Below are 27,408 nucleotides of genomic sequence, written 5' to 3' on the forward strand. Positions count from 1 at the left end.
CAAAACTGAGTCTAAAGCAAGCTGTTTGTTTCCCATTAGATGCTTTCTATTTCAATTTCATTTACTTTTTCCTCTTATATCCACTTTACAAAAGTGAAAAAAATATATAACGTATATGTTTTGAGAATGAGGCTTTAGTTTAAGCTGGTAGTACCGATTCATTAAACATATTCATTAGGTGTATTCCTGACATTTTCATCTTCAATGATCTTAAAATTCTGTAGTTGTCTTTTCATTAGCTTATTAGGCTTTTAGACCCTAGCACAGTATCTGAAACATAGTAGTTGCTCAGTAAGAATTAATTGAATATAATGAGTGAATGAATGAATGAATGAAAGTATGATTCCATAATCAAAGAGTGGAGGGAGGAAAGAGAAAAGTAAAGAATAGATTCCAAGATCCTACAATCATTTTGATGACTGAAAAATAAGATGTTTATCTGAGGCAGCAATTAAATCCCATGGGACTTAACTCTCAGGGTTAAATATTGCACAATGCACTCTAGTTTTTTTTAGCTGCATGTCACTGTTGTTCTGCTATGCTGTCTCTTTTGTATCCTTTTGTTTAGAATGTATCACTACTAAAGACATAGGTGATAACTGGTGTATATGACAAAACCTAAAATTTATGAACTTCTCTTGACCCTGAGGGACAATGAAGGTCATTTCAGTTATTGAGCAAACACTAAGTTCAAGTTTATTAAATGTACCCTATGTGGGCAATACACAGAGTACTTTGAAAAATATATTTTAGAAATATGCCTTAGTTCCAAAAGGATGATAAGGAAGCTATGATAACAATGATACGTGTGTGTGATTTGTGGAACGGGAGGGGATGTGGTAGAAAAACCTGCCCTCTTCCAGGGTATTTCTGGTATTCAGGAGAGAGACGTTCCTGTATTCCGAGGAACTCTTTGGGGGGTGGCTTCTATGTCCTGCTATGTGAGTGGTTCAGAGTCAGACTACACCTAAATGGAAGGCAGTCAAGTCTTGGGTGTGCTCGGTTTTTGTATCCTTTGCTCCTGCCTTGTTCTGAAGTTTTCTTGCAGTCTGGCAAAATATTTTTTAAAAGTCACTCTATTTGTGTGATTTACTGGGATTTTTCATTTTTGTTTTCTTTAGTTTTTAATTTTGAAATAATTTTAGACTTAGAAGAAGTTGCAAAAGCATAACCAAGAGTCCCTATGGGCCCTTCCCTCAGTGCCTCCCCGTGATACCATCACCATAACCATTGCCATATCCCTCAGTGATACCATATCAACCATCACCATAGCAATATCAAAACCAGGGCGTTGACATTGGGACAAAACTATGAACTGAACTAAAGCCCTTATTTGGACCTGAAAAAGGTGACTTAATCCTAGTGGCTGGGCAGCCGCTTGTGAGAGCCTAAACGCTTCCGCTAGTATGCAGGCTCTAGCTTGGCAGGCAGGCAGGGAAGAAGGAGTTGATCCCTAAGTGTCTGCAGTGATTTATGGTGACATGGTATTCCCAGCTGTCCTGGCCCAGAGCCTAGGACCAAATGCTCTGCCACCGCGTGGAATTCACCCTGGCTTCTCGTCAGCCGCCTCGACAGTTCACTCATCTTCAACCCTGCGCAGCAGAAGGGGATTTCAAGTGTGATATTCCTTTGTAGCTTTCATAAGCATAAGTGGTCTGTCTGCCTCCCGGCCCAGGCTGCAGCTGAGCCAAGCCAGGGACGGTTTCTCTGAGAGGCAAAACCTGTGCTTTGTGTCTTCTTGCTAGGGATAGGATATTCAAGAATGCTATTCCTGTTTGAGTGTTTGAGGAACTCACGGTGTTCCTCCGAATACTCCTTAAGTAGGCCTTTGCCGTGCTGTTGAAAAACAGATTGGTGGTGGTTCTTCTGGGCCTCACCTGCGGCGTTTAGAGCATTCCATTTCCAGGCTGTCTTCCCTCGACCCTCCAGCATCTGAGTCTGTGACTCTGTTTATGGAGATTTCGTGCTATCTGTCGAGAGGCTCCATGGCTCCATCTTTTCAGTAGACATAACCTATGTCAACCTCAGGCTGGAAAGTCTTTGCCCTCAAACAGCAAGGGACTCTTCACTTCCAGAGCTCTAGAGTATCCCATGTTTATGTAGGCACTGGAAATTTCCCATGACCAGACTCCTGTTTAGGATAGTCCGTGGAAAAACCCTGGAGACAAGCCCTTTGGAAACATCCATTTAATTTGAGGGGAATTTGTTCTGGTTTGTGAATCAATTTTGTAAGGAATTCTGTGTTTAAAGGCCAATTTCAGTTCTCTAGCTCTCCCCACTCAATAGCTAATGTATATTTAAGAGCTGCCTGAAGGGTTAACTCACTTTTTTTTCCCTAGTGATTATAGATGCACACCTCAAGGAGCTGGCTTACTTGGGCAGTTAATTTCTCTCTGGAATTTCTCTTGCTTGAATGTCCATAATACATTGACTTCCGCAAAGAATTGATTTCCACACAAAATTCCCTGCTTGCCTTAAACCCTTCCCCACAAGCCGCCGGCTGCCTGCATCAATATGTGGTTTTTCCTCATGAATCATTTGTAGCATACCCAATTGGAATGGAGAGTAAAAAGGGCTGGGAAGTAATGTGATCTGACTGTTCAAGTGCTTCTTTTCTAAGAAAAGTGAACCTTACCAGCAACAGAAGACCAAAGTTACAATATCCTGCCCAGCTATAAATGCACTTGGAAAGCATTTATATTTATGTATGTTCACCCAGATGTTCCATAAATGCTAATAACACTAGGGCAGATGATTCCACAAATCTATTCATTTGCTCAGAATATGTACTCTCTGAGCACCTGTCTGGCCAAGGTGATGAATACAGATGTAGTTCATGGAGTATATTCTTGAAATATTTCAATCTTTTCCCTCCTGGTAGAGTCTTGGTAATGATGGAGCATTTCATTGGTAATGATATAGAGGTATATATCCCAGTGAGATGTACCTTTCTCATTGTTTATATACTTGCAGAAAAGGTAGGGGTTTAAGAAACCCCCATTCCCTAACTCTCAGTGCTTTTATACTCCTGGCTTTTCCCATGGCTCAGATGCATGCTAGAGACATAGCTACTCCATGGAGGCTATGTGGAAGGTGGAACTTCACATGGACTTCCCCGCGCAAGGTTCCAGTTGTTTAATCATAACAAAATCAATAGCCATGTTACTTCCTTGTGTTTCTATGAGGGCTGAAGAGACATATTGGGCACTTGTATTTGCCAACCTAGCAACAGTGATTCTTCCTAAAGCTGAGAATCATGAGTGCATTTCCTGTTTTCTAGTATGAGGAAAAAATTGAGATAACTGATTTGATGCTAGTAAGTGTTCTTTTGGGGAGAGAATGCCTGATATCAGATTTAAATGTTTTAAACGATATAAATACCTTCCTAGTGAAGACTGTCAAAGTATTCTTACTGTGATTAACCATGTTTTTATATTTAGGTGGTCTTTCTGTCAAAATTTGGAGATGGGCTGCTGGAAAGCAGGCTTGGCTTCTTTCAACAACACATAACATCAGTCTAGATCGGAGGTTCTCAATCATGGTAGTATTAGTATTTTAGGTGCTAATTCTTTGCTGTGAGAAGCTATCTTGTGTAGAGCAGCATTCCTGATCTCTACCAACTTAAGGTCAGGAGCATCCCTCCCCTTCAGCTGTGATAACTGGGAATTTCTCTAGAGCTTTCCAGATGCTCTCCGGAAAAAAAAAATCATCTCTGATTGACAGCTCCAGCTCTAGACCATGCCACCTCAAGATGATTGGAGTCTTAGTGATAGCCCAGGTTTCCTGAAGTCCTGTAAGCGTCTTTGATAGTAATTCAATTCATATTACATGATGTCCAAAAGTCACTTGTGCCGAGTTCCGTGTGGTAGGTGAGACATGTGATTAGAATTTTAAATGGCCTCAGGAAATTGGAGAAATGCTCGGAATCCAAAATAATGAAGTAAGGAGAAAAGGAAAGAAAGAAAATGTTCTGGAATGGATTAAAAAATGAGGAATGGTGGGCTAATTACAAATACCCAGGATGAGAGATCCTTCTGGCACACAGTGGATAATAAGCTAAAAGTTAAGGAAACAGTACCTTGATTGTGTCAGCATGTGCTGGTTCCCCGATCAGGTCCTTGCTGCTACCTGCTGGCCAGGCTTCCAGTCTCGGTTAACTCTGGCCCTTCCTGACGCTTCCCCAGAGGCGGGAGACCTCCAGGGACCAGGGCACTGGGGCATTCGATTCTCTTCTCACATGAGGCAGAAGTTGCATATTGCTGGTTTTAAAACAACCTGTTTCAGTTTTTCCTCCATACTGACTTTGCTTGGTTGTGTGTGTGTGTGTGTGTGTGTGCGCGCGCACACACGCACATGCACGTACATATGTGTTCCTAGTGGAACACGTAGCACACCCAGAGAGGACAAGTCTATTTTTTTAAAGATTTTATTTATTTATTTGACAGAGAGAGAGAGAGAGAGGGAGAGAGCACAAGCAGGGGGAGCGGCAAGCGGGGAGCCCCACGTGGGACTCGATCCCAGGACCCTGGGATCATGATCTGAGCTGAAGGCAGATGCTTAACGACTGAGCCACCCAGGCGCCCCAGGACAAGTCTCTTTAAAATCCCCTTCTGTGGGGAGCACTGCTATCTAATGACGGCCGGTGGTCTACTCAGGTTCAGAGAGCTACCTTTAATAGTGCTTAAAATCCTTTCATTTAGGAATTAAAGTCAAGAAAGTATTAGTCTAGAATGACTGAAGCTATGGGCTGAAATGATTTTACTCAACCTAAGGATGAATAGAGAACAGCTATAAGTGTTTGGAGTCTCTACCGTCAGTTCTCCCTCACTCAGAATGGAGTAAAACTCCTTGAGCCGTGTGAAAGTATATGAGAGAGCTTTGCCCTGAGTAGCCAGAACTTTCTCCTTCAGTTCTAACCCTTTTTGGTGTCCTGTCCTAACATCCATATTCCTCACTCTGTATTAGCATTCAATAGACATTGCAGGCGGTCTCAATCTTTTCTTCTGTTGTTCAAAAAGCCTGTCAGTAGCCAGTCCTCATTAACTTTGTGTCTATGCCTTGATAATGCTCGATCCCTTGATGCTGGGGTTTCAGACCTTCTTAAACATACTCTTCAAAATTCCATGTCTTTTCCTCCCGACTAGTGGGAATTGGCTCAATTCCTCACCCATGTGTCTCTCTGTGCCCTCTGAACTGAACATGCCATTTTTCCCTTTGGTGGGAATGGAAAGGAATTTGGGTGTGAACAGAACAGCTCTTTAGTTAAATCTGACCTGAAAAATGATCTCCAATTTTGAGGAAACCTATATTCATGTAGCAATATCAAACACTACTCCAGTCTTGTACACCACGTTACCTGGTGTCTGAAGGGTTCACTTACTTTTTTTCTGGTGACTACAAATGCGTACCTCAAAGAGCCGGTTTACTTGGACAGTTAATTTCTCTCTGGGATTTCTCTTGATTGAATGTCCATGATACATAGCCTTCTGCAAAGAATGTTGCTCAATATATTTTATCCACTATTGGGAAGGCCATGACAAACTCTCCACTTCGCCCTTGGCCTGGTGACATGACTTTGTATTGCACCCTACTATTTACATTTCTTCACTTGTGCCCTATTCTTTGGCATCCTGGTTCTGGGTCTTGCCTTCATTTCTTCACTTTAGCCTACAATCTCTGACACTTCTAGGTTTGGACACGAATGGAATTGGCTCTGAGTTATTAGCTCTGTGACTTTGAGGAAGTTACTCAACATCTCCAAGATTCAGTTTCTTTGTCTGTGAAATTGTGATAATAATATGTAACTCAGAATTGTTGTGAAAGTAAATGAGACTAAAATCTGGTAACTGGACAATAGCAGCTTCTCTAGAAATCTTTACTCTGAGTATTATTATCACACTTGGTTCTAAGTCAAGAACAAGATAAATATTTCTAAGGAAAAGAAAAATTTAACATAAATGTAATTTGAACTGAGTTGGACAACATTTTCTCTGGGGATCTGGGAATAGATTCCCACCCTGCCTTTCTAGGTCTCTACCCTCTTCCAGTTTTCTATGGTGGCTTCCATGTGCAGGGGGCTCCCAAGCAGCTCATGGCAAAATCGCCAGGAAGTAAATTCTTTTCAGTGTCTCTCTCCTTTTTGAAGCTCTCTTGGAGCCCTCAGTAACTAGACAGTACAGTGTTAGTGTCTCAGTCACCTCCAGAGAAGTAGTTCTCAAAATGGGGTCAAAAGATCACCTAGTGTCACCTATGGTGCTCAAGAGTGCACAATACTGTCTTTCAATCCTTCACCATCACCTTTAGCACCTGCTAAGTCAGAATATCTAGTGGTAGGGGCCTAGAAATCTGTATTTTATATACCTCAGGTTGGAGTTTCCAGACAAAATACAACATATATGGCTAGATTTAATTAATTAATTAATTAATTAGGCTAAATTTAAATTTCAGATGTAGCTAATAAATTTTTAGTATAAGTATATCCTATACAATATTTGAGATATGCTTATACTGGACAAAAAATTTTTTTTTTTTTTTTTTTTCAAATCTGAAATTTAAATCTGACTTGGCTTCTGTGTTTTTGTTTGCTAAATCTTACAGCTCTATCCTGCATGCACACTAAAGTTTAAGAAACTGTTCTAGCAAGACAATCCCAGCACAGTCCCACCAAGCCCTGTAGAGAGGCAACTATGGCACTGAAGTATTGTTTTATAAAAAGACATTTAATGCCTTGTTGGGTTGCACAGCATCGTAGTCCCTTCTGCTTTCAATTGTCTTCTTCTGTGAGTTGATGCTAATGTTCAGGATGAGCTGTCCTAGTCCCATAGCATGTGCTCCCAGGAGATGAGCTGCTCACAGAGGGGACATGGCAGTTTTCTTATTGTCACACCAGCCAGGCCATGTCAACCCCCTAACTGATCAGGGATGAACTATGTGGAAGCCTCCGGAGTTCCCTTTGTCCCTGGAGCACAAAGCTTGGGCCTGAGGCTGGGTGAGCAGCCTGTTTCTTGACTTCTATTCTCTAGGTAGACATGGACATCTTGGCCTCAGACCAGCCTCTGAGGCTGAGAGAGAAAAGATGCACATAATTGCCTAGGAAGCCATCCAGCAGCTTGGTCTCTTGGCCCTTCATTCCTCCTCCTGGAACATAGAACAGCCAACATACCATTTACCTTACTGCCTGGAGTTAAAGGTTGCAAATTCAAATACCCATGGGCGCTAGGCTGGTATCATAAATAAGTGAAAGAGGAAGGGTGGGGACTATGCCAGAATAACCATAATCCAAGAAGGCAGGCGCTTCTTAGCTCCAGCTGGTCCATGACTACCCCACAGGAATTTGGGCTTAGTGTTAAAAAACCGAGAGTCTAAATTTTTATATCAAGTGTCCCACTTTTAAAATATTAGAAACAAAGTAACAATTTTTGTAAACATTGGGTAGGCCAAGCAAAATACCTCTGTATACAATAATAGACTCTGTAGGGAATTAATTTTCTATGCTGTCTTAAAGTATATTACACAATGATGATTCTATTGTAGTTATTTTATTGAGTTTGTAAAGAGAATCCATTGTGTCCAGTTTGATCGGAATTAAAGCCCCAAACTCATGTGGTCCAATGGAGAATTTAGATTTTATATCAGTGTATAAAAGACATCAAATTATTTAGATAGGAAATCCTATAAAGAAATATTAAGGTGATTAAAATGATCTAATCAGGATAAGAGTACATTGAGGAGATTCAAGTTGTGTTTGAGCTCAGTCACCGTGTCTCAGAACTAAGGCATAGCTAGTACAATCATCGGTCTTCAGCCCATAGTCAAATCATTGATTTGTTTGAAGGACTGGTGAGGACACTTTGTGTAGACTTGGCTTTAAGGTATGCCTTTGCCCCCAGTACTGTTGCATACACCAAAGAGGAGGGTATGGATTGATGACGAAGAAAACTTCTCACTATGGAAGCTTACGAGAATGCTTTAACATGATGGGCGCCTGGGTGGCTCAGCAGTTAAGTGTCTGCCTTCAGCTCAAGTTACGATCCCAAGGTCCTAGGATCGAGTCCCATGTCGGGCTCTCTGCTCAGCAGGGTTCTTGTTTCTCCCTCTCCCTCTACCTGCTGCTCTGTCTGCTTGTGTTCTCTCTGTCTCTCTCTTTGTGTCAAATAAATAAATAAATAAAACCTTTAAAAAAAAGAATGCTTTAATGTGAGATATCACTTACTAAGGTGGGCGAATTACAGCCTAGCTGAGCTGCACTGAGGAAGAAAAATGAGTATATCTGATTCCTGGGGTGAGGGGTGGAGGAGTGGAATGTGTGAAGAGTAAATGAGTCCATGGAAGTATCAATATACTTTGACAGGAAGTAAATAAAAAAGCAGAATGAGCACATAGGAGAGTCTTTCTTTCCGACAACCTTATTGTATCTGGAATAACTATTATTTAACTATCCTTAATTTCTCTAGGGAAACAGGGTGTATTTTGCTGGTTTGGGCTACTTTTTTCATCTTGTGACCAGCCAAACATCACAAGCTCCACTTCTCTCCTTCACTCAGAATATTGCACATTCTTGTACAAGGTAACTTTGGGGAAATTCATCTACCTTTTGGATGTAAGACTTATGATTTAACTTTTTTTTTTTTTTTTTTTGGTACAACACTCTCAGAGAGGGTATAATCTGGGGCCTCCATGTAAGATTTGATGATGCACCTGTGTAACCATTTTGGATCATAAAAGTTTGGTGTTGAAGGGAAGGAAAGGGACAGGGAAAACACTTGAGAGTTCAGCAGGACAGAGTGCATCTTTTACATCCAGAGGAGAATTCAATAGAGAGAGCTATTAAAGGTCCAAGGGCCTGGGAGCAACCAGGAGGCAATAGTGCCTGGGCTGAGGAGCTGAGTGGGGTGAGGAGCCTTTGGGAAGAGGCTCTTCGCCAGGGACAGGTACTCTGTAAGAGGAGAGGGGACTTGTTCAAAGTCTTTTTGGTATGTGGTGGTAAGATCATCTGCTAAGAGCAATTGCTGAGAAGCATGATGGGAACATGGGGTAAACTGTGGACTTCAGAGTCAGTCAGGCCCTGATTCAAATCTTGACTCTACTAGAAAATCGGCTTTTTTTTTTTTTAAAGAGTCAGATCTCTCATTTGTAAAATTTCAGATCCACACTGAAAGTTTGATGTGATCATTAGAGATGACTCATATAATGCACCCAAGAGAACACCTGGAATATAGTAGGAACTCAATAATTGATAGCTACACATAATTACGTTAGTAATAGTATAGTGATATTGCTCTGATGGACAGTGAGGGCAGAGTGGAATAAGGATTAAGAATGATTGCTGTATACGATCCAGCAATTGCACTACTGGGTATTTACCCCAAAGATACAAATGTAGGGATCCAAAGGGGTATGTGCACCCCGATGTTTATAGCAGTGATGTCCACAATAGCTAAACTGTGGAAAGAGCCAAGATGTCCATCGACAGATGAATGGATAAAGAAGAGGTGGTATAGATATACAATGGAAATAATATGCAGCCATCAAAAGGAATGAGATCTTGCCATTTGCAATGACATGGATGGAACTGGAGGGTGTTATGCTGAGCGAAATAAGTCAATCAGAGAAAGACATGTATCATATGACCTCACTGATATGAGGAATTCTTAATCTCAGGAAACAAACTGAGGGTTGCTGGAATGGTGGGGGGTGGGAGGGATGGGGTGGCTGGGTGATAGACATTGGGGAGAGTATGTGCTATGGTGAGTGCTGTGAATTGTGCAAGACTGATGAATCACAGACCTGTACCTCTGAAGCAAATAATACATTATATGTTAAAAAAAAAAAAAAAAAAAGAATGCTGTGTCCTGTTGAAGTGCCAGTTGAGGCTAGGATTAGCACATGTGCCATGAATTTATCATTAAGATTATGAAGTTTTACCAAGGAGCTCTCAGCAGCCCGGTAGTGTGAGCAAAGAAGGTACCCGGAATCCTGTGAAGGTGGGGCATTTCAAGGAGAAGAACAAAAGTTGGACGGAGTAAAGGGGCTCGTGTCCACTTTCCTAGCATGTTCTAGTGGGCTAGGCATAGGTGTCCAGACTCCTAGGAAGGGGTGAACCTAGAGAGAGGCTGGGAGAAGAGATTGGGATCATGGCAATCTGCATCTGCTGAGATTCAGGAGCAGGTCATGGAAGGTAACAGGGAGGGAAGGCTAAGGAATGGGCAATGCTAGGCAGGGAGAAGGCTCACAGGCTTCATCTCCACTTTCCTTATTCGTTACCGTCATTTTATATTTCCCAGTGAGAAAAATTGGGACATTTGAAACGTAGAAAGTGGCTGATTTTCACTCTTTGTTTTGCATTCAAGGTCTGGTCTCTTTATATACCCTCAGTTTCGGCCACCTTGGGATAATGGCAGGGGCCCCACCCTGTTCCAAAACTTCACAGTTTGGGGAAGTGCAGGTGGTGCCCAGGTAAGCTGTGTTAGTTTTTCATTAAATTGTCATTTGTTTTCTTATGGTAGTTTATTATGTTTCTCTGTTTAAATGGGGGCGGTTTGGGACCATTATCACAGTGTTAAGGAGCAAACAACGTCATAGGTGTGTGGAAAAGTTGTTGAATGAGCCAATTCCTACTCAGGAAGCCAGGATCAGTTCATTTCCTCGATGGTGACTTTTCAGCAGCTCTAATGGAAACAACAGAATCATAGAGATTTGCAAGCAGGAGGGATCATAGAGGTCATCCGTTCCTCACCTCCCATGCCTATTTAAAGATAAGAAATGAAGGGTCAGAAAGTAAAAGGATTTGCCAAAGTTCACGCAGTTAGTTAGTTAGTTAGTAACACAGCCTGGTGCAGAATCCAGACTCCAAATATTGTGCATTTGAGATCTTAATATCCTAAATAATGCATGTTTCAGTCTTAAGAAAAAAATGCTGTTCATCATTGGAACACAAAAATTCCAGCACAAGGTGCCATTCTCACCTTTATCGATGAGCCACATTTTCTTCTCTTTTCCTCGAAAGGGAAAAAGTTCACGTTCAATCATTCACTTTTCATTACCACAGTGATTTCTTATAAGGAAGCTTTGGGTGCTCACTGTTAACAGCAACGTACAAAATTATCCAGGGTCACTATTTGGTGTTACACAGAGAAAATTACATACACTTGGTCTCTGCCACTTAGCAATCTGGAGCCCAAGATACATAGATGAAGAAATATGTTTACAGGGCATTCAGGAAGTAGAATGAAAACATATAATTAAGTTACATTAAGAAAGTTATTTCACGTATCAAATAAGAGGAAGAAAATTGTGGATAGGGAAAGCCCAAAAATATATAATTAGGGTAAGTCACAGGAGGAAGCCCAATTGTACTTAGTGTTTTGTTCTTATTTAACTTTATAAAGTACTTTGTTGCCCATAAACATTATGAATATAGGGGTGACAAATCCAGTAGAAACATTGGTTGAGTGTCGTCTTATGCAAAGAAGCAATTTATGCCTTACAGAGACGTATACTCTGTCTCCATGCTCTTGAATAGCTTTCTTCTAAAGGAAATCACAAAATAACATGAACATATTAAAAGATGATCATTAACGTCAGTTTTCTTAAGTTCTGCAGTCAGAAGTGCTAAGCCCATGAAAGAAAACACAGATCCTTAAAGATGAAACTCTTGTATACTCTAATTAATCAAAAAGTTCAAAAAATGAGAGTGCTTTTGGAACTTTACTTTGATGAAGAGAGTAAAGGAGGGTAATTAACATGATAGCAGGGAATTTAAAAAGTAACTCCCACCAAAACAGTCCTGAAAAAGAATAAGAAAGATTTCCAGTTCTTTATTTTATTTATTTTATTTTTTTTAAGATTTTATTTATTTATTCATAAGAGACAGAGAGAGAGAGAGGCAGAGGGAGAAGCAGGCTCCCCGCTGAGCAGGGAGCCCGACGTGGGGCTCGATCCCAGGACCCTGGGATCATGACCTGAGCCGAAGGCAGATGCTTAACCATCGGAGCCACCCAGGCGCCCCTCCAGTTCTTTATTTTATTTTATTTTATTTTTTAAAGATTTTATTTATTTATTTGACAGAGAGAGACACAGCGAGAGAGGGAACATAAGCAGGGGGAGTGGGAGAGGGAGAAGCAGGCTTCCCCGCTGAGCAGGGAGCCCGATGCGGGACTCGATCCCAGGACCCTGGGACCATGACCTGAGCCGAAGGCAGACGCTTAACGACTGAGCCACCCAGGCGCCCCTGCAGTTCTTTATTTTAAAAATTACTACAGGGCAATAGTAATCAAGAAGTGTGGTATGGGCACAAGGATAGAAATATAGATCAATGGATAGAATTGAGAGTCCAGAAATAAACCCACACAACTGATTTTTCACAGGGATGCCAAGACCATTCAGTGGGGGAAATATTAGCCTTCTCTAAATGGTGCTGGAACAACTGGATAGCCACATACAAAAGAATGAAGTTGGATCCTTACCTCACACTATTTATAAAAATTGACTCAATACTGGATCAAAAACCTAAACATTAGACCAAAAACTATAAAACTCTTAAAGAAAACAAAGGGGTAAATCTTCATGACCTTGGATTTAGTTAAAGATTCTTAGGTATGACACCAAAAGTATAAGCAACAAAAGAAACATGGATAGATCGGACTTTATCATAATTGACAATTTCAGTATTTCAAAGGGCCTCATCAGGAAAGTGAAAATACAACCTTTATGAGATGTAATATTTGCAAATGATATATCTGATAAGGGAATTGTATCTAGAATGTAGAAAGAACTCTTATAACTCAACAATAAAAAGACAACCCAATTCAAAAAAAATGAGCAAAGGATCTGAATAGACAATTTTCCAAAGAAGATACACAAATGTCCAAAAGCATATAAAAAGATGTTCAACATAATTAGTTATCAGAAAAATACAAATCAAAACCACACTGAGCTACCACTTCACACCCACTAGGAAGGCTAGAATCAAAATGATACCAAGTGTTGATGAAGATGTGGAGAAATTAGAACCCACACACACTGTTGGTGGGAATTTAAAATGGCCTAGATGCTTCAGGCACCAGTCTGGCAGTTCCTCACATGGTTATACATAAAGATACCATATGATCTATCAACTTTACTCCTGGGTATATATCCAAGAGAAATAAAGCATAGATCCACAGAGAAGCTTATACTCAAATGTCTATAGCGGCATTATTCATAGTAGCCAAAAGGTGGAAACAACCCCAGATAGTCACCATTGGACAAATGGATAAATGCAGTGTGGTATATTGATACAAAAGAAACAACATGCTGCACCATGAATGAACCCTGGAAACATGTTCAGTGAAGGGAACCAAGTCCTATCCTTGCGATGTTGGGCAAATCCCATGATTTTTCTTACTTCATTTGTAAAATGGAAAGAATAATAATACCTAAAGGATTAGTTTGTTTTGAGAGTTAAGTGAGTGCCTGCACGCAAAGTGCCCAGAAGAATGCCTGGATGTTTGTGGGTACATAGTAACAGCTCTTATTCTTATCATTGTTAGTGAACAAGAGTAGGTAGTGATGGATCAATGTTGACGATAATGTCTCTGGACATTTTAACATTGAGAAATGCTTTCTGCATCCCTCAAAAATGCATTGTGTTTAAATTTAATAAACTTTCATTATTAGATATATCTGACTGTATTCTGGTCATTAGACATAAGCGTCATGTATATAGATACTTGATCAGAAGATTCCATTGGGTAAAATTCCTATTGTGTGTAAACGTAAATTTATATTTCTTTGACGATATTGATAGCTTGATAGCTAACATTTTGGGCTTATTTTCTCATTTAATCATCTTAATAACCTTGAGGGAGCTGTACCATTATGACACTTGTTTTTGAAGGTAAGAAAACTTTCTGGGTAGGGGTTAAACTACTTGCTAAAGTCATACAGCTAAGAATTGCTGGATTCCAACTCAGATAATCTGGTCCTTGTGCATGCATGTTAGTAAGAGTTGAGAAGAATACTCTTTCCTCACCATGTCTCATAAATGCAAAGTGATTCTTTTAGAAGAGAGAGAGAGAGAGAGGAGAGCACATTATGAAAGTATTCACACCACAAATAGGTGATTTTTGCTCTTATGTGCTGGTTTTCTTTTAAAATCACCAGCTTCTCTAGCTAATGCTGGGTGTTCTTTGTTTTTAAATATGAGTATATTTGCCAGAACTTGGGCTGATGCCTGTAATTAGTTCACAACTGTTGTCAAGTTAACAGTTCAGATCATATCTATTTTGTTTAAATAAGCCTTTGTGTCCTCAGAGATGTATCATTTTATAAAAAGCTGTTGGCGCATGCATAATGGGATATGCAAGATATTCGATTTTTGAAAATTCAAACACAAAGACTGATTGACCTGTAGAAGCCTGATACTGTGATAAATCAAGGCTACCAAAAATCAATCAATCAATCAATCAGTATCAGTCAAGGCTACCTTGGACTTAATCAGTGGGAAAATTCTACTTAAAGATATGAATGTAAATATGACCCTATTTAAAAAATAAAGGAATGACTGTGTTAGGTTAATTGCTAGTCCAGACCTCCACCCTGATTTTGAAGATGGTTGAACTGAAGTCTAGGAAAAGATAAATGTGTTGCCCAAGATCATGTAGTTAGTTAATATCAGTGCTAGCTCAAAACCAAGAGCTCTGTCCCCCAAACTAGAGGGATTCTTTCAACTCTAACAAGCTAATTTTGCTAATACTCGATCCCTGTTTGGGCCCATTAACCTAAGTTGTCTTGAATATATATGCATATAACATATTTTGAGTCTGTAGTCATGCTGAATTACTTATTTCATATTTACAATTTTCTGATAATATTAGTTAAGATATACTATACTGAGGAAAATAGTAAGCACTGGAGTTCCTGGATGCTCTGTTTTTCTCTATTAATTTTGTGTGATATGACAACTGCAAGTTTATTTGAGATATGTGAAGAATTCATACTGACATTTTTAATGTAACAGTTATTATGAGGAGAAATGAAAAGTACAGAGGGGATGTTACCAAAGGGGACTAATTAGTGTTGACCTCACGCAACTTTGGGATGTCTGTACAGATATTGATGGACAAAAGCTGCTTAAATATGGTATAGCATGCTTATTTATACTTAATCAATAATTAAAGAAGCTATAGGAAGTCTGCAAGAAAAACCAAGCCTCAGACCTTTGCCATAACATATGCTGTTGCTTTATAGATTTTTAGAAGTAGCAATCTTCACCTGAGAAACTTCCAAGTTTATTCATGCAGAGATTTTGGAATTGACATCTTGGAAAGTGATGCAAATACTTCAGTTACTGACAGCTTATTACTTGGCCATTTTGCCCACAAGGTAAGTGTCTTAATGTCGTTGTTTTAGGCTGTCCATCAAAACAGAATCATATGTGCTACGTTCCTGGTGATCTGGGATATGTAATTTTAATAACGTTCTTCAGTGAATCTTGTGTTTAATTGGTAAAATTTGGAAGAGCTTTTTATTTGTAACCGTGGTGATGTTTATGATAAAATTCAAATATACACAAGGTTTCAATGTTATGAGTTCATATACATCATAAAAGTCACGAGTAGCTTGCAGAATTCTTATTCAGTTGCTATTTAGCATTATTTTCATACCAATTCAATAAAAAACCTAATAATTTTAGGTTAATTCACTCTACCCTCACAAGGATTATGAAATAGCATAATTCCACATTTTCTCTTTGTATTGTGGTTTGCCAAGTTTTGACATCAACATTTTGTCTATAGGACCCTTATTCTATTTATAGTGTCCCCCAAAGAAGGTAACATAAATTTACATTGTATAGTATACTAGGGTTTTTTAGATGATCCCTTAATACTTGCCTAAGTGTGGGTTTCTACATGATAAACACCAGACTATAGATAACTTTTCTGCCACTGCATGGACAGAGTACCAGGATGTGGATGAGGCAAAAAAATTTCCCAGGCGTGGAACTAGACTTATTGGCTTCTCTTAAGGGAAGTTCATGACTGCCACTGGTCTCAGTAGGCTTCAGACCTGTAATGGGTCCCCTAAGTTCTTGTTCTTGAAGGAGTTACATGTATATTCATATCACATTGTCATAACCATCAGAGATGGAACAGACCTATAGTACTTCTGGAAACCAAGGAAAAAGCATTCACTTTAGTTTGTTTCTCAGTGCTTTGACCAATTGAAATTTAAGTAATCATTGCCCTTTGTACTTCCCTTGGAGGTTATTTTGTAGGTATAGATATAAATATTAAGATTAAAAAATAATTTTCTTACTAAGCTTCATTTCCTACTTTTAATTCTCAAACTTAGTTAAATCTTTTTTGAACCATCCTTTTCAGGAGGGAAATACCTGTCCGTTTTTCCTTTCCTTTGAAAGGATTACCACCTTGAGAGATGAATCTTCTTTTTAGATTGCAGAATTTTCAAGAAAGGATGGAACCCAGATTTAGATTCTATGATACTGGTATACCAAAGGCCCTTAAATTCCTCAGAAATAACCTTAGAGAAGATGCCAAAAACAAAATGTCCATCAAGCTGAGTCACAAACTGTCCTGGTAAATTAATGTTACAACATCTTAATTGATACTAAATAGACATCATAATTAATGGGAGAGTGACACAAATTAAGATATAAATTATGACAAAAGGGTGCTTATCATGAGATAATAAAAAATAATCCTGCCCCCGGGGTGTGATTCACCACAAAGGCAATGCAGCCAAGTGAGGATCTCTCAGTCTCTTAAGAAGAAAGTGCAGGACAAAAGTCTCTGCATAGAAGATGTTAAAAGGTTTGTTCTAGGAGAGATCTAGATCCTGGTTAGGCATCCAAATCATAAAACCATGGAACTTTAGAGCTAAATATTACCTGAGAGTTGATCTAATTAGAATTCCTGAATTTACAGGTAAAGCGATGGAAGATTTGGGAAGTCAAATGATAGCCCAAGATCTATGCCTAATATTGTGGAGCTAGGACCACCAGCATACCCTCCCACTCCTGGCCAAACACTCGTCCAGTTGCACATGGAAAATAGCTTTGGCAATGAGCATTGTCTACTCCAGTTTTTTCTAAAGTGATTTTCATGGAAGGCTAGTTCCAAGAGGGGGTCTGAGAAAAGCAAGGTTCTTAGGTTAATTACGTTTAGGATATGCTGTTTACAGTACCTCCATTCCCTGACATTTTCACATTGCATGTTCACACTTTAAAGGCTCTGTGAAGTTCTAAGGTTAAAAACAAAAAAGAAAAACATCTGTGAATCTTTATTTAATGCAAGGTTGCTCAGATTTATTTGGGAACCACTTTATTGCCACTTGAAACTGTGTCAGTTGTTAAAAAAAAAAAAAAAAAAAAGGATGCCCCAACCTTCTGTGGTTGTGGAACTCTGATTTTAGCTTCTCTCTTTCATGCCTGCTATTCGTTTAGGAATTAGGATTTTCAGAGATGTGGCCTATCCATTCTTCGACCTTCCACCCACACATAATTGGTAGCATGCAATTACCAGTGAGTCCTATCCTAAAACAAACGCTAATTTCTGGGAAAACTTTTTATTAAAAGGAATTTTTCTCTTTTATGCATATTTGTGTATATGTTGGTACCCTCACATTCAACACTACCTTTATATTGAGGTGGATGGACTAACTCTCAGGGAGGATGGCTTTAATACACAAGAAAAAGAGATGCCTTCTCCTCACACTAGGTATCCCAGTCTGCTGTGTAGTTTGTTTATGCCTGTTGTCCTAACATCCTATTTCATTAGCATCTCCTTTCACTCTCAAATATGTCCTGATTTGGATGTAAATTATGGTCACCCTACTTTGGGAAGTCTCTGTGGGATGGTTGCCTTCTCATTGTCACCAAAATTCATTTGAACAGATGACATACTTCAACATATATTTTATTCAGACAGATGCTGATGGATGGCTTCATTCTTCCTACTATTTCTTGGGGGCGGTGGCATGTTAGTTCCTATTTTCACTTGTGGATTTGTGTTCTTTAATTTAGACTTTTCATCCTTTTGTTTCTCTAAGTTCTGTGGCAGGGCCCTTTCTCTTCTCAATGTACTTGCTCTCCCTGGGCGAAATCTCGTTTTCTCTAGTGGTTTCAATTACCATCCACATGCTGATGTCTCCCATATATTTGCATTTATTTCTACCATCTTACTTTGTGTTCCCAGTTGGCAATCAGTTTTTCTTTCTTTCTTTTCTGCTTTTCAAACTTGATTTGTCTTGCACTGAAGAGTATCTTTTTTATATGTACTTATTTGAAAGTTACTCATTTTGTTATGATTATTTTAGTTATTGGACTTAAATTTTCAACATGCCCTCTTGTCTTAATGAAGTCTAAATTACGACAGCACTGTTAAACTTTACCTGAGCAAGGCAAGGACCTTAAGCTCCTTTAACTTCTTTCTTCCTTCCCATCTTGTATGTTGCTTTTCTCTCATATCCGTTCCACTTCTTAAAATAAACGTTTCATGGAAATATAACATTTATAGAGAAAAGTGCACCAGTCGCAAGTGAAGAGCTCAGTAGATTTTTATAAAGTAAAAACCATGTAGATACCACTCAGATCAAAAAATAAAACATTACCTGTTCCTTTGAAATCCCTGCTCACCTCCTCCTACCCAACCCCTCTTCTAGCCCCCCAGCCAAAGGGGAACCATTACTCAGACTTCTAGAGACATAGATTAATTTGAATTCCATTTTTGGGCTTTATATAAATGGAATCATAGAGTGGTAGTTCTTTTGTGCCTGGCTTCTTTGGCACAACATTATATCTGTGAGATTCATTCATGTTTTTATATTTTTTTATATGTTAACAATAATTTGTTCTTCCAATCGTTATGTATTTCACTTTATGAATATACCACAGTTTTTTAAAGGCATGTTGCTATTGATGGACACTTGATTATTTTCAGTTTTGGGCTACTACCAATAATGATGTCATGAACATTCTTTCGTATGCCTCTTGGTGTTCATGCACACGTACTTCTGTTGAATATATGCCAAATTATAAAATTGCTGGCTCAGAGGATATCCCTTCAGCTTTAGTGAATAATGCCGAACAATTCCAAGTGTTTACACTTGCACCAGCAGTTTTGGAGAAGGGTTTTAACAGCTGCACCCTGAAATTTCTCTTGACCAACATCCTAGAGTTTTCCTGCCCATCTCCCTAGTATTGGAACTCTTGTTCCTGAATCCCACATTTTCTTCCTTTCTGATTTAGTTCCTCATTTTATTATAATGTAGACTTTAGTAACCTTCTTAACAAAGTGGGGGTCTATGGAAGGTAAATATTTTGAGCTACCAACAGAGACCCCCTTATTCATAGGTTGTAGGTTATGGAATAGCACGTTGGAGTTAATTTGGACTTGGCACTTGGAAGGCAATGCTCCATTGTCTTCTAGCTTCTAGAATTGAGGTTGAATAGTTGTAAGATACTCTGATTCTATGTTATATAACCTTTTAGGCTTTCCTCTTTGGAAGTTTTTAGAATCTTGTCCCTGGTATTTTGCAGTTTCGGGATGACGTCCCTTGTGTAGCTTTTTGTTCTAACGACTGTGTTAGGCACTGGATGGGACTTTGCGGTTTAGAAAATCTATTATTCTCTTCTGAGACGTTGTCTTCAGTCATTTCTTTGATAATTTTCTCCTCATCTTTTTCTTTTTCTTTTTTGGAAGTATTATTATTTGGATATTGAGCCTCCTCGATTGCTTTTCTACTTTTCTTAATGTTCTCTCTGATTTGCCAACTGTCTTTTTATTCTATTTTCAGGGGTGTTTCCTCAATTTTTTAATTGAATTGATTATTTCTGCTCTCTCATTTTTGTTCTTTTTGCTTTTCTGAAAAATCCCTTTTGGAGCTTCTTGTTTCATGGATATAATATACTTATTTCCCTGAGGTTTTTAATGTTAGCATTTAAGTGTTCTTCTGATTTCTATACTGACTTTGTCTCCACTGGTTTTTCTTCTTTCTTTTCAGCACTGTCTTTCATGGTGGAGGCCCCTGATAAATTTCTGGTTATTCTCAGGCATGCTATTATTTTTAAGAATAGAAGGGTGAAACACTAACAACTTGACTAGATGGAGTTTTGTTGAAGAGATTTTGTAGAAAATACTAGCAGCAGTTTCTGTTTCATTTTAGATTTTCTAATTTTTATTTTTTATAGTAACATACAGTAAAACGATTTTAAGCATACATATAAATTAGTGTAACCACCACCATCACCACCATAATAAAGATACAAAACAGTTGGTTCAACCCCAAAAAACTGCCTTAGGTTCCATTTTTTGTAGCCACAGCCTTCTCTCAAGTCTAACCCCTGGGGATCTCTAATCTATTGTTTTGTCTTCTGACAAAAGACGCCATAGTTTTGTCTTTTGAATAATCATCTAAATGGAATCAGATAGAGCATGCAACCTTTTGAGACTGTTTTTTTTTTTTCACTCTCACATGCCTTTGGGATTTACCTAACTTGTTGCAAGAAGCAGGATTTTATTCCTAATTATTGCTGGGTAGTATTCCACTGTATGGATGTACCACAGTGTGTTTAATCCATTCATTTGTTTAAAGACATTTGAGTTGTTTCCAGATTTGGTGATTACAAATGGAACTGTTATAATCATTTGTGTAAGGATTTTGTATGAACACAAATTTTCATTTACCTAGGAGTTGGACTGCTAGGTCATATGATAAGAGTTTGTTTAACTTGATAAGAAACTGCCAACCTATATTCCGTAGTGGCCACAGCACTTGCTATCATCACTATTTTTTATTTAATCTTCTAATGTGTGTGTGTAGTGTATCCTATCGTGATCCTTTGTCCTATTTGTGATTTGTAAATATTTTTTCCCCACTCTATAGCTTGTCTTTTTGTTCTCTTGTTTTTATTTGTGCATTACAAATTGTATTTCATGTGGCCAGTTCTCTTCTTCTTCTTCTTTTTTTTTTTCTTTCTAAATCACAGGGAAGCCTGTGTATGTCAGCTGGGATCAAAACTCCCAAAAGATGGGAACTGATCATCTCTAACACAACCTTTGTTAATTTTGATCTCACTGACTGCGTGTCCATCAGGACCTGTGCGGGCTGTTCCCGAGGACAGGGTAAGTTGTTTGAAGAGATAAGACAGTCACTAAAGAAGGCCAACATTCAAGTAAATGTGATAAATAGTGACAAAACATTTGTCATTCATCATTTCTTTCAGTTATAAGATTGCATCAGTAGAAACTGCTGCTCTGATCTGAAAGAAATCTCAGAGGAGGCCAGGTGCTCCCAATGCAACTCTTGTAACCCCCCATTCTTTCCCTATGATGGCATCTGTCATACTCCATCTTTATGGCATCATGTCTCTGTTGGACTCTGAGCTTCATAAAGGCAGGGACCGTGTCTCTCCTGCTCAGAGATTTATCATTAGTCCCCAGCAAATCATAAGTTTATGGTTTATCATTAGTACCCAGGGTACTGCGTACCCAATACCCAGTATCATTAGGTGTCTACTAGGCAGTTCATTGATTGAATAAATGGAGTTGGGTGGATAGACATATGGGTATAAACTAACACACATGCAATCTTTCCTAAAAGAGCCAGAATTTGGTACTTTAGGTTTTCAACAGCCCAAGGCTTGTTGTATACACAAAGAGAACCATAGGAATTCTCGTCCACTTAACCACATCTCTGAGGTGATGAGAAATACCTTGGAGGACTCATGGGCCAAGGTGAAAAGAAGTAGAGAGCAATCTAGTTGATTTGATCATTGTAAAAAGCCAAACCAAGTAATTCAAGTAAATATGCCTTTTGTGGTTTGAATCACCAGTTTAGATAATTGTTTGTTTTTTTAATTAAATGAATAATCAGCAAGTCTCCACTTTACTTTTTTTTTTTTTTTCTGTATAGGCAGAGTCAAAGATTGTTTTTATTTGGGTGGCATCTGAGTTGAAGACTGTAGAAATGATAATAGGAATAAAAAAATGCCTTATGGCATTCCCTTCAAATTATAATCCCTCAGTTCTTTAATAGCTTCACTGTTTCATATCATTCATAAGACACTGAAGAAAAGCATACTACTCCTTATGACCTTGAATCTCTTCTCACTGGATGATCTGGGCTAAGCTATCTCTTTCATTTGCTTAAAAATTATCCATTCCAGGTTCTGTCTGAGGATCTGGGGTGTACAAAGATGAAAAACACATAATTCTTCTCTTCCAGGAGCTCTTGATCTAGGCACAAAAGTACATATTAAGCCACTCACTGTAGTAACTGTGATGAGTACAATCCTAGAGGACTAGACAAGGTCAGGGAAGGGAGCAAGAAAGGGGTCAGGCAAGATTTTATAGAGGTGGCTCTTGAGCATGGTTTTGAAAGACAAATAGAAATTTGCAAGGGGGCATATGCAGAGAAAAGTTTCTAGGAATTAGGAACAGCATATGCAAAAATTGAAATTCCAATAGGACCGAATGGTAGAGCGGTGGGTGGTTGTGGTATTAGATGAACTATAGAAATTGCAAGAGGTGGAATCCTGGAGTCTTGAATGCATGACTTAATTCACTGCATGGACTCTACTGGGATATGGAATGAAAACCTCAGGGCCACTAATTATTTGTATCTTACTCTTTTTATTTCATTTTGGGCATATTTTATAATATACATAACACAGAAATATAGTAGCAAATGTACTGAGGTCCTATGTGTACTCAGTTTTTACATTTTAATGACAGGGGTGTGGGAATTAGAAGGCCCAGGCAGCTGGACCAGCAGCAGTACTGATGAATCACATGCAGGCGGGTGAGAGAAAGACCGCAAAAAGTGTAGTCCCACCGCTGATACTTAAAAAGGGTGCTGCTATTACCATTTGCCCACGTGGTTGATTGAACCTTGCTTTTGAGGGTGAATATTTAAAATACGAGCCTCATGACAGATAGGGTTAGACTCCCTATAGAAGAACTAGAGCCGAAAGATCGAACGACTGAGCCACGACCCCTTTACAGTTCGTAACTAGTAAATTAGTGTTCTGCATCTCTATTTCCCATTGTACCCATTTCTCACCCTTGGCGCTGGTGGTATTTTAAGCTGGATAAGTTTTGGTTGTGGGGACTGTCCTGTGCAGTGAGGATGTTTAGCAGCATCCCTGCCTCCACCCACTGGATACCAATAGCACTGCCATTCACCTAGCGTTGACAGCCGAACATGGTTCCAAACAGTACCAAATGTGCCCTAGAGGGCAAACCCACCTGGCTGAGATTCACTGCCTTAGAACACAGGCTGCATGAAGGCAATGCCAATCCTGCTCTTGTTTCCCTCTATGTCTCTTAACGCATACCACAGAGCCTGGCATACAATAAACACTCACGACTTTTTTCCTTGAATGAATAAGGGAGTGAATCATTTACCTGTATAAATATGCAGTTTAAAGTACTAAAAACATCTCAGTGAATTCACCTGTCATATGTTATAATAGTCTTTTGTGCCACGTGTAACAGTCTTTCTGTTTTCCAATTTATAGGTGGATTTACTGTGAAGACCAACCAGCTAAAGTTTATAAACTCTCCAAACTTAGTAGCATTTCCATTTCCTCATGCAGCAATTTTGGAAGACTTGGATGGGTCTCTGTCTGGGAGAAATAGAAGTCATATTCTTGCTTCTATGGAAACTCTTCCAGCGTCTTGTTTGGTCAATGCAAGCTTCAGTCAGATTGTTCATGGCAGTGTCTGTGGGGAAGATGTTCTCTTTCACCGAATGTCTGTTGGTTTGTAAGTTGACTTCACCATACTTTTCAGCTTGCCAATGAGCAGGCATATATTGTTCAGGCTGTTGGGGTTTATAGAAGGGAAATTGTTTTCTAGATTCTACTAGAAGTATTTAGTTCTATAAAAATGATATGGGAATACTTTTGACAGCTGTCAAATCATACGTTTATGGTCATTTTAAGCTGATTCAAGTGGCAGCTAACTTTCAATATCAGTGGGCCAGATCCCATAGCCCATGACCTCTTATTGACATTTTGAGCTAATGGCTTCTTCTTGAAAAGATTTGCAACCAATGGAGAATTTGAAAAGTATTTAAATTAGAAATATTATTAAAAAATTCCAATAATGTCCATTCTCATTTATATACATGTACTCTCCCCAAGCTCTTTTTAAGTGTTCAATATGCTCTGGGGAAGCAATTGCTGGTGCCTTCCTATTACTTGCAAAGTTGCTCCACTCCAGTTCATTTTCCTTGTTAATTTCATGAACTATTGGATCCGTATAATACATTTCCTATTAATATTGGAGCAAGGACTCCTTGGTTATGCTAGTCAAACTACCATTAAGTCAGCAGCTAGGCTGTTTATAATGCATAATAGGATTGCTTCTGCCCTCTTTAATTTCCAGGTAATGACTGCTGAGTGTCTAGGGTTCTATCTTTTACCTATTTCAAATGCATTGCATATATTTAGCCGCACTTCTTTCCTTCCATTGTTTTAAGTGTCCTAACTGCATGAATATTAAGTCAAGTCATTCAGCCAGACTATGTTGGCGTCTTATTTAAGCAGGTAAACTCCATGGTAAGTCAATGCGATCAGGACTGTGCAAAGTCTGCACTTTGATTGCATATGGAATCAGTATCCTGACATTCTTTTTTAGAAGCCATAGCAATACACTGCTAGCATTGACTAGTCTAAAAACTTTCCACTTTTGTTTCCTCAACTGTTTATTATTCTTTCAGATGTTAATGGGCCTAATTCCAGCAAGCAAAATAACAATGTGGAGAGAGATTTTCATTTCTAATGATTTCAATTGTGCACAGCATACTTTCTGTTTTCAAATCAGGGATGCATCCTGAGTATTACTGCTATTTTAGTGATTTTACCAAAGATGTTGTTAATGAGTGTTTGAGACTTATAAAAGATTTATTTCTTAAATACATTTTTTTTTCAAATGGGGGAAAATTAAAATAGATTTGTGTAGTTAAAAAGAACATGATACGCTTGTATATTTATTTCTTTGTGTTCTTGATACTCCTTTTTTATGCCCTCCTTTGAGAACTGGAGATTGTCTCTTAGAAAGATGCTAAGCAGGGGAATAGGAGGCACAGGCTTCCAGTTATGGAATGAGTAAGTCATGGGAATAAAAGGTACAGCACCGGGAACATAGCGGTATTCTAATAGCATTGTATGGTGGCAGATGGGAGCTACACTTGTGGTGAACTTAACATGTAGGGTTGTCGAATCACATCTGAAACTAATGTAACATTGTCCACCAACTCTACTCAAATAAAAAAATCTAAAAATTAAAAATGAAGGGTACTTAGCGATATGGTGGTAAAAGGCTCTGCAGATGTAATCTTGTCTGAGCATCTATTCTTGGAGAACTTCAGAACAGGATATTTAGGTGCTTACCTTGGCAGGGTCATGATCCCAGCACTCAGGGACTGACAAGGTAAAAATGATAATAGTCCTGATACAATATTGTGAGGAGATTCGGAAGGGTCCTACTAGGATGAAAGACTAAAGACTTGTCTTGGTTTGGCTGGAATTTTCCCGGTTTTAAAATAGAAAATCTCATGTTCCAGCCTTGAGGAAACCAGGATGGTTGGTCACCCTACTCCCTATGCTTCTGTTTAAAAAGTTTCAGGTGGACCTACAGGTCTATGGACAAATGCACAACTACCCCAAAATAATCCTCAGGGAAGTTGCAGCACACTTCCAATGATAAGTCTCTTGGCTATAACGTCCTTACCTCTAAGATAAGGTGACTGGATCCGATGATCTCTTAGGCCTTGCTAGTCAAAGTGCATCAGCATTACCTGGGAGCTCATTAGACATAGGGCATCGCAGACTCCACCACAGACATCCTGAATCAGAATCGCTAGGTGATTGATATTAAAGTTTTAGAAGCACTGCTCTAAGGTCCTTCTAACTTTATTTTTCTATGATTCTATCTCTAGCTATTTGTGCTCAGTGACTTGATCTCTGTCCCAGAGCATTATAACCTCATTAGGAACATGTCAGAGCTAATGAGCAATTTGAATTCAGCATAGATACAAACTTTGCTGCATTTCATGGTGAAAGGATTAATTTGTTGTGCCATTTGCCCTGAAGCAACCACCCTAAGAGTTGATTTACAACGCTCCCACAGTCATGATCTTTGGGGGTTGCGTGTTGATGGAGATCTGATATGGCGCAAGCACCCTGCTGTCTTCACTTTCAGCTCTTCCTGCCCTCCCCCTGCACGAGGCCCCCCCAAGGGCAGGGTGTGGGGCCTCACAGAGCTACATAAACAAGGCATCCTTCCCCTCCCTGTGCCAACAACCAAGTGGCTGGAGTGTGATTTCTTTTTGGGAAGGCCCCATCTATGGTCCAATTTCACTCTATGTTTTTTGTTTGACATTGGAGACCTTCCGTTTCTGTCCCCCACTACCTTATTGAGGTCTGATGGGTACCCATGTTTGTGGCAGTTCCTGTTTTATAGCTTCCTCTGACTCCAGCTGGGTTGGCACAGGTGTATGTATATATTTGAAGTTGGTAATAATATTTAATACTTGGGTGAAGAAAAAATTCCCACTCTCTACAAGGCACATTCTAGTTCATGTTTTGTTAAAATGGCAATGTGCTTGATCTGTATGAGTGCTGCTTATATTCTTGCTCTCACTCACCAACTGTAAAAGCATTTTCTTTATGTAGGAGCCACAGGTATTCTGCATAGTGTCCTTGTCCCAGCTTCTGTTACTACAAGTCTCATTCTACCCACCCCATCCTTCCTGATAAGACAGGGGTGGTGTTAGCCCTATTGTGTAAGTCAGGGCTTCATTTCAGAAAAATCCGTAATGATGATATGCCTCACATAATTCACTGATTCACGGATTCCCCCAAATTTAGACAGATATTTTCTTCTGTATAGGGATAATTACATGGAGCAAAGGTAATATACCAAAAGTTTGTTGTGTCTCCTTCTATGTCTCCTTTATAAGCGCTTCTCCCTGTCGCTTAAATGCTAATGTTGGGGCACCTGGCTGGCCAGTCAGTAGAGTGTGTGACTCTTGATCTCAGGGTTGTGAGTTCAAGCACCACACTGGGTGCAGAGATTACTTGAAAAAATAAATTAAATGCTAGCATTCCTTAGGGTTCTGTGAAGCACTTTCCTTTCTTCTCAAGTCATACTCTTCCCAGGTGATTGGGGTTATTTCACCACTTCAGTTAACATACAGTGATGTTTCCAGATTTTTTTTCCTCTAGTTTATACTGTTCTACTGAACTCCAGACCCATCTATCCAATTGCCCTTAGGATCTTCACTGTCCAATATTGTAGCCACTAGTCACATGTGGCTACCAAGCACTTAAAATGTGGCTAGTCCCAATTGAGATGTGTTGTAAGTATAAATTATACTCCATATTTCTAAGATGCTGTGGGA

General features: G+C 39.1%; 1 protein-coding gene across 1 annotated transcript in view; it reads left to right on the top strand.

The window, feature by feature from the left end:
• The window catches only part of PKHD1 (PKHD1 ciliary IPT domain containing fibrocystin/polyductin), a 451,815-nt gene that overhangs the window by 192,439 nt on the left and 231,968 nt on the right, over positions 1-27,408 (top strand). Inside the window, exons 43-47 of the mRNA XM_021691934.1 lie at positions 8,454-8,566; positions 10,350-10,455; positions 15,229-15,363; positions 20,987-21,122; positions 23,519-23,765. Of these exons, the coding sequence (XP_021547609.1) occupies positions 8,454-8,566; positions 10,350-10,455; positions 15,229-15,363; positions 20,987-21,122; positions 23,519-23,765 (737 nt within the window). The remainder of the gene's footprint in view (positions 1-8,453; positions 8,567-10,349; positions 10,456-15,228; positions 15,364-20,986; positions 21,123-23,518; positions 23,766-27,408) is intronic.

This window comes from Neomonachus schauinslandi, chromosome 8 (assembly GCF_002201575.2).
Source record: "Neomonachus schauinslandi chromosome 8, ASM220157v2, whole genome shotgun sequence".
NCBI lineage: Eukaryota > Metazoa > Chordata > Mammalia > Carnivora > Phocidae > Neomonachus > Neomonachus schauinslandi.